The 15,451-nt window shown below is 41.2% G+C and overlaps 1 protein-coding gene across 3 annotated transcripts in view; it reads right to left on the minus strand.

Annotated features, from left to right (window-relative positions):
- Nucleotides 1-723: 723 nt before the first annotated feature.
- Nucleotides 724-15,451, minus strand: part of NTRK2 (neurotrophic receptor tyrosine kinase 2) — a 368,100-nt gene continuing 353,372 nt past the window's right edge. For all 3 annotated transcript variants that reach the window (XM_033236933.1, XM_033236932.1, XM_033236934.1), the window contains 2 exons: nucleotides 7,384-7,542; nucleotides 724-6,505 (listed from right to left, as the gene is read on the minus strand). In XM_033236933.1, the coding sequence (XP_033092824.1) occupies nucleotides 6,320-6,505; nucleotides 7,384-7,542 (345 nt within the window). In that variant the 3' untranslated portion in view covers nucleotides 724-6,319. The remainder of the gene's footprint in view (nucleotides 6,506-7,383; nucleotides 7,543-15,451) is intronic.

The raw sequence follows: 15,451 nt of genomic DNA on the forward strand, positions 1-15,451 counted from the left end.
CCCCAACCTTAAGGTGCCACAATACACAAATCTCTTGGGCTGTTTCTAAGGTTTAATCTTTTCAAAACCCTGGTGATCGTGTCTTCTTGCTCTGTGCTGTCCAACATGGAAGCCACCAGCCATATGTGGCTATTTAAATATAAGCTAATTGAAATTAAATAAAAATTCAAATTCAGTTCTTTGGTCACACTGGCCATGTTTCAAGTGTTCACTAGCCATATGTGGGTAGAGGCTGCCATATTGGACAGTACAGATAGGGCATTTATGTTGTTGCAGAAAGTAAAGCGATTGACAGTGATGTTCTACTTATCCAAGGTGTAAGTTGAAAATATCAGAATTATGGATAGATCTGACAGGAAACTTATGTCTATGACTAATCTCTTCCTCTTACTACCTTCAACTGAGCACTACAGGCATCTGCAGTGACCCTACCTAAAAATACATACATATAGCTGGGTGCAGTGGTATGCACCTGTTAGTCCCAGGTAGTCAGAAGGCTAAGGCGGGAGGATGGCTTGAGCCCAGGGGTTTGAGACTGCAGTGAGCTATGCTCATGCTTGTGAATAGCCAATGCACTCCAGCCTGGGCAACATTACAAGACCCTGTCTTTAAACAAAATCAAAACCAAAAACAGACATATATACATATAGAATAAAGAGAACACCATGCTTAGGGAAATTCTATACATTTTTAAAAAGTAATCATCATGTCATTGTTAGTCTCTCTTTCAGAGTATGTTATTTATTGTAAGACATCATTTTTATTAAATACACTGTAGTACAAGAGACTTTCCATGTCAGGTTGAGAGAAGCTGGTCACATGATTTACAAACAAAACTTTTTTTTTTAAACACTGTATTCAGGTGTCACTTTGAAATCAGCCAAGATGCAGTGGGTCTTAGTAAAGCAATGGACTTCAAAACAGATTGCAAAACAAGAACTGGTATTAGCACAGAGACATCACATTAAAAGGAAGAGAAACCAAATGAAAAGGAGAGTTGCAAATACCAGGTCACAATTGAAGGGGAAATATATCTGCAGAGAGATATGGAAATGTGTATGTGTATGGCCTGGATATATACAAACATCTCTTCAGATACAGAAGCAAATGCAGAATGTCCACATCTCCAGGTAGATTTGTAAGTTAATAGGCATTGATCGAAGAACACAGGGAGCTATAGTTCACCATAATTTGGTCATTTGTCAAGGGATTACATATTTAAAATCCACATTTAATTCAAAGACCTTGTATTTAAAACATTTCCAGCTGTTTTATACATTTTTAAAGCAATAGTAAGATATACAAGCTGCAAGATACAGGCCTTTACATTTCATTTTCCCTAATTTTTTTTTTCCTGTTCAAACGCACGGCTACTAGCAGCTTTTATGATGCTTGCTCCAGTACATTGAACGTTCAACTAACCTCCACTCAGGATCATTTTCATTAATGCATAGACTAAAGAAATAAATAAACATGGACCTGGCCTCGAACGCATAGACTAAAAAAATGACATCCCCATCTTTTCGCATTTCGTCTCCTGAGACGTATGTCAAGATGGCAATATAGTTGCTTGGTGGTGGTTGTGAAATTCACAGTGTTTTGCCTACAACACATATACAGATATATATATATATGTATTTTTTTTTTGCTTTGCTTTGTGTTTGTGATGAATGGAGCAAAAGTATATAAATAAATAAATACATAATTAAATAAATAAAGGTCAAAGGAAAAGAAGGGGGGGAAATGCAAAAACTAAGCATATTCAAGAACCTTTGACTTGAGCAGCAGTGATTCATTCCAGCCCTGACAACAAGAAAATACCCCTTCCTGCACTGTCGTTTCTAACTGTAAATCCCTCCCACCCCTCATTCTTTAGAATAACGTTTGAAATTCATGTACAAGCTATCACAACCTCAGAGGCTCCACATTCCAATTATGCATCATAAAAAGTCAGCTGTAACTGCTAACTCAGACATTTGGAGAGTTGGGTCCCTAGCCATTCCTCTCATGAGATTTCCTGTAACAGTGATATATGGCCAAACCAAAGGTCAACATTGAGAATAAAAGTCCTGAAACAGGGGAGGAAAAAGAAAACGGAGAAGCAAGAAAATTGAGGGTATGTGTGTATATGCAGTCATTTATTTAGTTAGATACAACAATGGTATTGGTATTACAGGCTGTCCAATTTGCAAAAAGAAAGATTCAAAGAAAGTCCATTCTTGACCAGGTAATCCTGCAGTCAGGACGCTTTGGAAAGGACAGCATTCTATACTGTTAGTTGGTGTATTCACTCTCGGATGTGGGAATTCCTAAGAGTTGCTCATCTCACTGTGGGGTCTTGGACAGCTCATCATTGGCCTTCGAGACACTGGGCTGCCAACATTCCAATTTATATTTGGAATGCTTGAACTCTGAACTCAAGTGTCAAGGGGTCACAGTGGGACAAAGACAAGGTGAGTATAATACAAATGTGCTGAAAGACAAAAAGAAAGCAATGTTCCTTTCCTGGACCTTTACAAAAAGTATCTTCCTTTGCAAGGAGCCAGAGAAAGCACTCAGTGTAGTGGGATGGCTTTTATTCAGTTGTTTTGGGAAGCACATTATCTTAAATATGTCTTCCACCCATGCAGTACTGCACAGAGTTGAAAAGTGTGATGTAGTCCTACCCACATGGAGAATGGAAGCACTAACAGCAACATGACGTTAAACAGTTTTGGTTATTTAGCATATTTTAAGCAAATTATTCATACCTCACCCTACTTATAATTATCTCTATTATTGTGTGCCTATAAATTTATACATAAACACACAAACACACTATGTATGTGCATTTGTATATGTATAAATCAAGTATTTATAACACATATAAATACATGAAAATATCACAGGTAGTGCTGATGTGAACACATGTATAATATGAATTCTGATATAATCTTTTATAGCATAGTTCAAAGTGTTTTCTAAATAAGCCTGATTATGACATTGGTTCAGTGTACAAGGATTTAGCTGAATTTAGCTGAAGATAAGAGCATGATTACATATCACAATATCTCAGTTGCTTGTCATCTCCTGTATTTCCTTGTGTTCTTCTAACTTCATATACTGCTTCATGAATGTGTTAGCATGCTTTCTTTCCTGAACTGCTTGTTTGTATATTAGAGTCTCTAGTGGACAGAACCATGAAGTTCAGAGTGAGAGTACTTGGATTCAGTCCCAGTGGCGCCGGAAGCTAGGCTGGAGACCTCTAGCATGCTTCTGAGGGTCTCTGAGTCTCAATGTCCTCATTTACACAAAATAGGAATAATTTGCTAACACACATGGAAAGTGTTTGGAAAACTATTCAATGACTTCTAAATGGAAATGATTGTCAGACCAGGTTTGGGCTAGAGAATTAGGTTTGTCACTGTTATATTGTAGTTTTCACAAATTTGATGGAAGGCCATATTTGGTGATCATGACATTTTAGAACAAGGATGCTACTCTTCTAAAAATCAGACCATGAGAAAGGGGGTGGTGGAGGAACAGCAATGAATTTCAGATATTCTGTGGCTCATTCAGCTACTTTAAAAGCAATCTGATATTCTTTCAATTAGAGGTGTCTCTGAAATCAGCACATACTCTTAAGACAACAGAGATAGTAATAGTAATAATCAGCAATATAAATAACTATAAAACTTTGCACTTGCATAGAACCTTTTATTTCAAGACCTTTAGGGACTTGTCAGAAGGTATAAGTGGAATTTTATTTTATTTTTTGCTTTTTTCTTTCAGAGAAAAAAAAAGACAAAACTGGAATGGGATGCTCCCAAAGTCTCATTGGCCTTAAACAAATCTTTGCTCTAAGACTGCACAGCCCTCCTTGAATTTGATCCCTTAAATTATTACCTACTTTGCTCTCTTAAAATAAAATAAATACTTGTAGTTTCTCCCCCGAGAGCAGCTGGCCAGACATGCAGAATGACAAACCTGTGTTGGTTTTCAGGTCATCGCTGATGGAATCTAGAAAAGTTTTTGTACAAATCTGCCCCTTCCTTACTACGTCACAGAGATCTACAGTGTTTTAACAGTACCATGGGTCCTTAATATGATACATACATGCACGTATATATCATGGAGATATGGCTTTCATTATGTTATTATATGTATTCTGAAGGGTTTTTTTTTTAATCACCAACAAAGAGAACAAACAACCCAACTCTTATCTCTCCTAGGTCAGCATATAATCTGAACGGACATAAGACCATCGCCCTCACTTGACTGCAGATGCTACTGGATTTCCTTTTGTTCTCTGTTAATTTACACTTTTGAATTTTTGAGAATTGACTTTCCAAGCCTTTAATGAAAAACAAGGTGTTTCAGTAATTAACGGGCACAAGCAAAACCTAAAACAGAGCTATCGCACCTTCAGAAACAAATAAGAAATAACATCACCTAAGATGAATGAAAATCACTCCCTTTCAATCTGGCTCATGTTATAAAGATGTCAAGTTTAGCAAAATTCCCCTCACAGAGGGTAGCAAGTTTTCTTGAGGAGCAGAAATATTTTTCTTTCTTGGTATATCTGACCATTCAAATAGCTGTAAATTTCTATTTAAATTTGCGCCCTCTTTTTGCAAAACCAGTGACTATGCCCAGAAGCACATTTCCAGTGCTTGGTCTGGGCACAGCCTCCCGTTGGCATGCTGTGCCAAATTTTGTATTTTGACTTTTTGAATGGAGTGAAGGAAACAAAGACAGCATACTGACAATGGAGAACACTTGGAATGAAACCACTCTCCCAACCAGAGCCCAGAGCAGGGGACTTGACCTGTGTACACTGAACGTGAGTGCATGTGATGCCCTCAGGGTGAGGTTTCCTTTCCCTTAGGGATTGATTCTGCCCTTCCCACAGTCCTGGGGGTTCCACATGGATGAGGATTTCCAGGCTTCGGGGTCCATATTCATTAAAACCCATCACCACCGTACAACCCAGAGACATTAATACTCAGCTAATACACTCCATTAGCTTCCCCTAATTGTATAAGTCATACCTTTTTATGGATCTGCTCTACCTATCAGGGGAACGATGTCTGGAGCGGTAGTGTCTGCACACAAGGTATTAATCAACGAAGACCATGCACAATTTTGCTTGCACAGTTAAAAGGACGGGTGGGCATGGAAGTTAGGGGTCGGAGGGAAGTGAGATCTGAAAAGTTCAACGTAAGAGAAACTTGCCTCCGAATTTATAGCTTGTCTTATCTTTTCCAAGTTCTTGGCTTTCCCACCTGACCCCGAAATGATCTCTGGACATGAATCCACCTCTTTTCAATTGAAGTTGACAAAGGTTCTGTGGGTAGCACTTGAGAAACAAACCAGTGCTATCATCACAACCTATGAAGACAAAACTGTGTCCGAGCACACTATGCACCATCTTGTGTCTCACGGAAGCCATCTTTGCTCTCTACTGCACGCCGCCATTTCTGGTGATGGGAAAAGAATCATCCATGGCACAGAGGCCAATAGTCTTTTGACTCCTCAGAAAGGTCCTCAGGGGAAGGTGCCGAATATATTCTTCCCAGCTAACAGTCGCTGAGAATTTCCTAAGTAGGGACTGACGCCAGCTGATCCCAATGGTTGTCTTTGTTCCTCCCATAATGCGGTTCATAATAAATCTTCTTTCTCTCTGGTTTTAATCTCCCATAGATAAAGGCTTCACAGATTGAACACAAGTTTTCTCTTTTATACACAGGCTTAAGCCATCCAAAAACAATAAGAACAGTAATAATAATAAATAAATAGAAGTGAATCCATAGAAACTCTCGATGTCTGTACAGCAGAAGTGACAAAGTTTAAGTCAAATATTTGTTTTCCCTTTTTTTCATCCACATCAAAGGCAGGAATACAACAAGGCATTGTTAGTTGTGGTGGGCAAACTGGAGTGTCTGCTGATATAACAAATTACGTTTGTTAAGGCCTTTGTCTATGCAGAGTTAATAGTAATGCAGAAGCCAGATTGATTAAAAAGAAAGGGTAAGAATCGTGAAGCAAGGAAGACCAAAAAAAAAAAAAAAAAAAGGAAAAGAAAATTAAAAAAAGAAAAAGGAACGAACCAAGGGAGATGGAAAGAGAGAAAGAGATAATGCCAAAAAGAAGTCAATACTGTGTCTACGGATGAAGAAGTACACACTGCTTCCCTCGAGAGCTTCTCGGAGTCTTTGATGTTAATACTGTCAGAGTGAAGGAGAGCAGCTTGGTGGCCTCCAGCGGCAGTTAAAAGATGTTCATCCTCTCAGCCTGTCTGAGGAGTACGTTGGGAAGGATCGGTCTGGGGAAAAGGGCCCTAGCCTAGAATGTCCAGGTAGACCGGAGATGCCTTGGCCAAGTTCTGAAGGAGGGTATGGATGCCCTTGATGTTCTTCCTCATGTGGGGCTCTCGCTGCCAGCACCCCAGCATCAGCTCATACACCTCCTGGGGGCACGTGCGGGGTCGCTGCAGGACTCGGCCCTGAGTGATACACTCTATCACCTGGACAGAGATCAAAGATAGGATGAGACAGGAGGAAAAGCAATGCACATCAAAGAAATGTTAGCGCAAGAAACAGCAGAAGAGGGGCTTTTACAAAAGAAGCCCACTCTTGGTTTCGTTTTCTCAGAAGGAAGAGAACAATTATTATAGGTTAGTTTATATTGTGTTTAATTTGATTGGCTTATATCCATTTTTCCAAGGCACTCTGATTTCACAAAACCGGTGGAAAAATAATTTATATGGAATGCTCCCAAACCTCACACTGGAGCATGCTGTGGTTTTTATTGGTCTGAGATGGAACATGAGTCACTTATATGTTAAGGCACTGACTGACAGGAAACCTTGCAGGCTATTAGATAACGGAACTGGATTAAAAAGACAGACATGGATTTGAAAAAGATGTGGGGTGCCTGACCAAGAAGCTGTGCCTCAAATATAAACATATTTGCAAGAGTAAGAATAAAAAAAAACAAAACGCTTGAGTTTTTCACTAGAAGTTAAAGTTCTGGTGAAATATTCAAAAGGGAAAGGACCTTGAAACTTCGCTGGAACAATACTAAAGAATTCGCTGGACTGTGTGGGTTCTGGAATGCTACGTCTGCTATTAATTTATCAGATGAGCTGCATAAAGTGACTCCTCAGTCCCACCACCAGAGGAGCAAGGACATCAGCGAGCGCTGTGCTTTGCTTTCTCAGAGTGACTATACTTTGACCATGAAATTTAGAAACATAGCAGGCTACTTGGGAAGTGCTGCTGCCAACACAACCCCATAAGATAATGTCCTGACATGGTCTTCCAACCCAAAACAAGGCCCCAGCTGGTGGAAGCCTCTGGGATCTCAGCCCTCTGGAGGGCTTTGGCCAGACCCATTGCACACCTCGTTGTTTGACAGCTGGTACCAGGGCTGTTTGCCGTAGGTGAAGATCTCCCACAACACGACCCCCAGGCTCCAGACGTCACTTTCTGTCGTGAATTTCCTATACATGATGCTCTCTGGAGGCATCCAACGAATGGGCAGCATCGTGTGGCCACCGACCTGGAGAGAAAGGGATCAACAGGGAGGCATCAGTCACTCCAAAACCAGGTGTGGAAGGGAGATGCGGGGGGACACTGTTTGCTTTCCTTATATGCACTTTATAGTTTTAATTGTTTATCAATACATAAGGGATATGTGATTTCTTCATAGTCTCAAGCAACAGAGACAGAGGGCAAAGAGTGATCCAAATCATTTAAAAATATATTATTTGCAATTCTTTCTCTCAAAACCAGATAGGAGCAGGGATGACGATTAGGTAGATGATCACCTTGGATAAATAAAACTACACACACATACATGCACTTTCTGCTAGGAGGATGACTCAATCTTCTAATTAACAAGATCACTTTGACCAGGAGAACGAAGAGGGGCTCTGCATCCAAAGTGACCAACCAGTGACTCTACTTCCTTGGCAAGTCTAGAGCCTCCTTCTGCCTTCAGGTCTTATGTGTACATGATGCTGACTCAAACCCCTCCACCATTACTCAGCGATAGGCAGGTCAGCCATTATTATTCTCCTTCTACAGATAAGGCAATGCAATTCAGATTGCTTACAGACACAAAAACTCAGGTCTTTGGATTCTAAGCTCAGGACTTTCCTCTATTACAGGGCACTGCTCCTTAGATTATTTACCACAATAGATAAATACATTTTTTAAATGCCCACTTTAATGAAAACACTGAGACTCGGGCATCAGATAGCAATTGCATTAGTACAGGCAAAGAAAACTTTCTTTGACAAAGTAAAATTGTATATGACTTTCTACTTCATGGAGGAAAATTAAGAAGCTCATTTCCGGGTTTGTCAGGGATGCCTGATTTCAAACCCATGAACAGATTTCTGCACAGCAGTCCTGTGGCTGGTAAGTTCCGCTTTCCATCCTGGTAACCCCTCAGCATCACCAGGCTACACAGTGTGCCTGACACCTGAGAGCAGGTGGGCTTATCCTACAGCAAAAAGTTGGACCTCTGTAACAACTCTGGGTCCTGAGTTTATAGAGTAATGGTGCATAGAGTTTCTGCCCAATTCTACTTCTCAGTATCCAGTTAGTATTTATTAAAGGAAGAAAATAAAACTAACAGTACCTGAAAAATATTCCCCTACCCTAGAACCCAAGAGGCTGAAGTGTCACAGATGTCTAACATGCTTGGTGATTCCCAGTGATGTTCTTAGCACCAAAGAAAGCCAAGAGTACAAAAGGAGGAGGGTATTTTATTTCATTCTTCTCTGTACGATGCGTCCAAATTTGACAAATAGGGACAAAAACTACTGGCTCAGGTTACCATCTTTACTATTCAGCTTTTAATAAACAAAAAGCTCATAAAGGCTAAGTTGGTTTTCATGGGTGTTAGATTTCCTCCCTCTTCCTTCAGCAGTGACAGGTCATCAGTGTTTAATGGACAGAGACTTCTCTTACGGTCTTACCTCCTGTCTGAAGGTGGTGGCAACAGTCACCCTCAGGGTCGATACTCAAACTGCAATCAGTGTGGCACAGACTGACCAACCAGAAAGGATGTGGGTGGTAAACATGGGCACAGCTATCTCAGCACATTTCTGGTTTGGTGAATATGTGCCCTGTTCATAACTCTGTGACCCCTGGGTACCTAGGACTTTGGGAGAGGGAATCTGCTGCTATACCCAGAGGACCTGACGTTTCCAGATGCTTGGGAGGACTTGCAGTATGAGGGGAGAATGATCCCACCAGGTCTGGGCAGCCCACATGGCAGTGGCGAGGAGAGCACTGCTTTGGACCATTCAGGGATGCTGCTGCCACCTCGCAGAGCTAGGCAAATGACCCTTCTGTTTATGTGCTGGGCACTTTGGCACACACATTTTCAAAGATTGTTAACCCCTAGAATAAAGCATCTCTAGTCTCCTTGCCATTCTCTGAAACCATAATTGGAATGTACCACGTAGTTTAGAAAACATCTACACACGTCCGGTGCCATTTAATTACGTAAGCAAACCATAAAGAACTCAGGACTCCCAGTGGCTCCTCTAGCCTACAGACGATGAAATTGCTCCTGGCAATTATGGGACCTTGCCTGGGGTGACAATTCCAGCAAGTGGTGCAGATGGGACAGAGGTCTACACATTTTAACAGACCATTTTCATCCACACAGCAAGCATTTTCTGGGGTCCTCTTAAGATACAAACATGGCCTTATTCTGCTTACCTAACATGCAAAACAAACAAAAAAAAATGGGTAAGATGAAATCAAAGAGAAAAACAATCCCTTTTGCTATACATCTTATTTTTAACCTTACCGCTCTCATTTTCACCTCTTCCTACCTCATAAAGAAGAGCTCATATCATCATTGTTCATCTCAGGATACTGCTGTGGTACAACCAGCTCCACTGTGCATTTTGGTGTTGCTGTTCTTTCTCTTTAGATAAAATAGGACCCCAGTGGTCAAAGTGGCTTAGAGAAGTGGGACTCTCACAATACAGACTGGAACCTGGTCTTGTTATGCTGTCTGAGTTGTGTTGTTTTGTTTTAACATCCAGGAAAGGGAAGTGCCTGCTAATCTCTTAGAAAGAAGTGTAGAACTTACTAAGAGTGGCGTTCTTTTGTGGGAAGGAATGAATTACTTCTTGCAAAGAGCCTTCCTGCAAGAGCTATTTAGAAGTGTGAAACCTTGAATTTTACAGAAAATTTTAAAGATAAAAGGCTTAAAAGAGTGGACAAATGCATGGCTCTGAGGGTTTCATCCCAGAGTTACATGGAGTGAGAGGGCCTAGTTCTTAGTGAAAAAGACATAGTTATTTCTTTTATGAAAATATTGAAATTAGAATCCAGATGTATCATCAGTATGTAGTTAGTGTGTGGGAGTAACAAGAGACTGGGATATTATGACCCAGCGTGGTGTTCTTTCTGCTATCAGTCCCTCAAAATGTTAAAAGCTGGCAATCCCAGAAGTTCTTAGATCAAATGTGTCAAATGTACTATAAATTGCAACCCTCTTCAATTTAAGGAGATCTATCAGGGACTGAGCCTTATTAAAGTATATAAGGAGTTTGGCAGGAAAGAACAAACTTAACTTTGGTAAATTAAACTATTTGAATGTGTGTTTGTGGGAGAGATAACCATTTATATATGTCTCGAACAAGACAACTAAAAATACACTTAGGGGTGTGTTAATTCAGCAAGATCTTAGGATTTCCATATCTATCTCGACATTCACAGCTGCAATGCAGTGGATGACAATAGCTGGTTTCCAATAGCTCAGTCACCTGTTTCCTACTTGGGTAACCTTGACTAGTTGCCAAATGTCTCTGTGGCCAAGGTATAATAATTACATATAGGTACCAATGTATACCTCCCAATGTTGTTGGGAGGTATTTACTGGAGCAGGCATTTGTGAAAGTGCTTTCTAAGTCTTAAAGTATTAAATGCTTTTGAGGTGTGGCTTTCTTCTCTGGAACCTTCACTCACTTAATTCCTCCACGAGAAGCAGCCATTCTGGAGACGTTAAGAAGAATCATTATATCTCACTCTCCTGAACTCCTCATTTGACCATAACCAAGTGGCTCCTTTGACAGCAGCATCCACTTTTTTTGTTTTTTTTTGGTCACTGGCAATGCAAGATAGAAAATCTGATGCTGGTTCTCTCTCCTGCATTGCTAATGGCCAAGAAACAGCTTTTGTTTCCTCTAAAGAAGAGAGAGAGAGAACAAAAGAGTCACATTTTGATTTACATGTTTTCTCAACTGATCGTTTATTTTCTGCTTGCTGTCTCTTTGGGGCAGATTTTTCACTCTAATTCTTTCAAGAATCCCTTCTGGGATTTCACGCATGCTGTTATAAATAATGCTTTCCTTGTTCAGATGTCAAATGGGTGAGTGGTGGGACAATCTAATAAAAGTTCAGACAGGGTTCACAAGTTTTCTAAGCCCATTTAGAACATTTCTGAACATTTCTTTTGCAACCCTTTCTCAGAATTTTGAAGCATGTCACAAAAGCAGACCCTCCCCCTGCAAAAAAAGTCACTGTTGTTACAAATTACTGTCACATTCTAGTTATAGTCACTTGACGGTTTTTGGACCACACAAACAACACACTGCGCAGCAACAAACACAATGAGACATTTGTTTTGTATCGTACTACTTGGCAACTTGCCCTCATGCCCTTGCTTAAATATTTGTGAGATGGAATGTGATCCCAGGAATGACACTGGGAGTCAGAATTCCTGCTCCCAGCCTGATTTGCCGTGGGGCCTCCGGGACTCTCCGGTAATTAAGCTGAATGGGGTCTCATGGTCTTCACTAAACTCACCAGGTTGATGTGGTGCAAGATGAGAAACCCAGTTATCTGGAGAGTTGACTTGGACTTGCAATTGCTATTTTTGCAATTGTTATTTTCCTCAACCCAAGAGACTGGAGTTCTAGTTCTTGTGCTGCTATTAACTAGCCTGAGCAGGTACCCTTAGGTCTGGCTTCTGTCTTTAATAGTAAAATGTGAAGAGTTAGGGCAGCTCTTGGTTACCTCCAGCACAAAAACGCTGTGGTTCCAGAGCCACCCACCACCTAGGCGCCACCATAATCATCCATCAACACTCAGTCTTCACCATTTACAAAGAATTTCTATTCAATTATCCCACTTGAATGCAGTGGTTAAGCTCTAGAGCAGACATGGACTTACCTGGATAGTGCAAGTAATGCCCCTAAAAGTCAGTGAATTTAAGTAGTTTACCTAAAGCCACATACCAAACCTCTCCCCATTGGACAACCTGTATTCATTAGGATGGACCACTCTGCTTTTCTGCTTTCTCCAGTCTCCATACACACTCTGTGTTCACCAGCAAGTTTAGGTGGCTTCCCATCCAGGGCCAAGTTACTCATGCCTCTTAGAAAGTTTGATCTTGGCCGGGTGCGGTGGCTCAAGCCTGTAATCCCAGCACTTTGGGAGGCCGAGACGGGCGGATCACGAGGTCAGGAGATCGAGACCATCCTGGCTAATACGGTGAAACCCCGTCTCTACTAAAAAATACAAAAAACTAGCCGGGCGAGGTGGCGGGCGCCTGTAGCCCCAGCTACTCGGGAGGCTGAGGCAGGAGAATGGCGGGAACCCAGGAGGCGGAGCTTGCAGTGAGCTGAGATCCAGCCACTGCACTCCAGCCTGGGCGACAGAGCGAGATTCCGTCTCAAAAAAAAAAAAAAAAAAAAAAAAAAAAGAAAGTTTGATCTTCTTCCCTTTCTCCCTACTTCCCAAAGGTCTCCTAAAGGCAAGCTCAAGTCCCACCACTTCAAGAAAAAACTCTCCCTCCCTGCTGCAGTGCAGGGATGGTTCTAGTACTGTTAGTGTAGCTCTGGGAATACAGAAGGAACTCCTCTCTTTGCCTAATGTATCACATGCCTCAAGAGAGATGTACACAATTCAGTACTTTCTGGTGGGAGATGAGGCAGAGGCTGGTAAGCATACCATGTCTTCAGTGGGTTCCTCGTGAGTGCTGCTGTTTGTCTCAATGTGTTTCTTGAAAGAGATCAGTCTTCACTACCTTCCCGTACATTCTCCAGTCATTTCTGTAAACTCTCGATAGAACCAAGCCTTAGATTAGACGGATGGAAACAGTCTCACCCATTTGATGCTACAAATAAGAAATTCATAACTTCTCAAAATGCAGCCAAATCTACTGTGGTTCACAAGGAGTATAAAGGCTCTCTAAGTCGTATAAGAAATCCCATGTCTAGGTTTGCCACCTGTACAGTAGACAGGGGGAGTGTCCACATTGCAGACTTGGAATTATTATGTCTGGGAATGAAGTCTAGGAAGACTTCATTATGTATAACATGAAGGAGTATTTTTCTAAAGATAGTTACTAGTATCGCATCTCTTCTGAGGCTGGAGAAAATTAGGAGAGACTAAAGAAGGAAGTTAAACTATGGAAAAATAATTTTAAAAACCAGATGACCATCAGGACTGCTAAATCACTGCAACTTGGTTAAACCAGCAAAGCTAATCAGAACAATGTCTGAGGCACAAGGCCAAAAAGAAATTCCATAGTGCCTAAAATAAATCAACTTGAAGAAAAAAAATGGACCCTGTTTTTAAAAGATATCAAGAAAAGAACTCTTCTTTTAGCCCTTAATATTTATTTCTATGACACCTCATAATTTTGATAGTGATATGTAGAGAAAAATAACAACTGCATTCTAGTTAAAATACCCAGGCCTGAACATTCTTTAAATCTACCTGTTTGAAAGGTATTTCAAGACAGTGAATCCTAAAGAAAATACTAAAAGGCCCTTGGTGTAAATATCTTGCATTAGAAATCAAAGATTTTATATTTAAATCAGAATGGACGCATCTAATTAGTTTGACTGTAAAGTTTATTTCTTACTCAATAAATTCAAAGTACACACTCTGGTCATTAGGTTGTAAATTGTGAAAAATTTCAGTTGTTTGTGGCTAACGAACAATTTGTTTTTTGAAATTGGAAGACTGGAATTTAGGGAAATGAAGGAATTTGCTGAGCAAATGTAAATATGAATTGGCAACCGAATGGTATTGAAGACAGCTCTCTATCCCACGTCTCTTCATGCTGACAGGCTAGGTTCTTTCCTATGAGTTGTCTGTTATCCTTGGTACAAGTTAATGAGGAATGCACTGCTCATTTTCCAGGTATACTGGGAGACGAGAGAGCAAGTGACAGGTTAGCTCTCCCCACTATGTTGGGCTTCTTAGAAAATGCATTTATCATCCTCCTTGCACCTCCATCTTCTTCCCTTCTCTTCTACTATGTCCACTCTTCTCCGTACTGCCCCTCCCTGTTCATTCCTAGAATCCTCCTCTCAAATCTCACTTGTCCAGACCTAGTACAAATGCCTGTGTCACATTTAGTCTTTTCTCATTTGTCTCTTACTTCCCCCAAAGGATCATACCCCACCAAAATTCACTCTCCCTCTGTCATCTTCCTTCTGTGCTTCTGAGAGGCACATTGGTAGAGAGGAGCCTTTCTACAGACCCAAAGCAAATGCCTCTCTGGCTTTGAAGCTGCTAGTGACTTAGAGGTGAGTAATGCCAATCTGGGACCTTCTAAACTCAACTAGCAAAGACCAATGATGCCGGGGAGGCCACTTTCAGCTTGTGGTATTTAGTCAGTGAGTGATAACTTATTTGGAAGCCAAACATTCTAGTCCCTTAGAAACTTGTAGGCCAAAGGGCAAGCCCCATTAAGAGATGATTAGTTGTCAGAGGCTTTCGGTTGCATTAAATATTGAAGGGGCTCCTAGACCTCCTCATCACACCCTACGCTCCATTGCTTTGTTTCAGCAGTTTTTCCTGATGTGTTCCTTAAAAATTCATGAACCTGTAAACTTTAAGGAATAGCTAGACCTTATTTATTTATTTATTACATGATGTATCTGTAATAGGAGGCTAAAAACAAGGCCTGTAATCCCAGCACTTTGGGAGGCCAAGGCGGGCAGATCACGAGGTCAGGAGTTCAAGACCAGCCTGACCAACATGGTGAAACCCCTTCTCTACTAAAAATACAAAATTAGCCACGGGTGATGCCACGCACCTGTAATCCCAGCTACTGAGGAGGCTGAGGCAGGAGAATCGCTTGAACCTGGGAGGCGGAGGTTGCAGTGAGCCAACATGGCGCCTCTGTACTCCAGCCTGGGTGACAGAGTGAGACTCCATCTCAGAGAAAAAGAAACAATGTCCACAAAATCTTCCCTTTGGAGAAGAACCTGGAGTCATTGTGGCTGGACAATGACCACATCCAGGAAGAAGAGAATTCTCCTATTACAAAGAGTGATGGGGGCTTCCAGGCACGTGACTCCTCAATCAGGGGATGCTTTGTGCATAAAAACAGGCTTTTCTGCCTCATCTCTCACTCCTGAATGAACATAGCTCGGGGCAGGTAAGGAGGAGTGCTGGAACCAGCTTCATCTCCCTCTTTT

Source organism: Trachypithecus francoisi, unplaced genomic scaffold, assembly GCF_009764315.1.
Source record: "Trachypithecus francoisi isolate TF-2019V2 unplaced genomic scaffold, Tfra_2.0 Lachesis_group16, whole genome shotgun sequence".
Lineage (NCBI taxonomy): Eukaryota > Metazoa > Chordata > Mammalia > Primates > Cercopithecidae > Trachypithecus > Trachypithecus francoisi.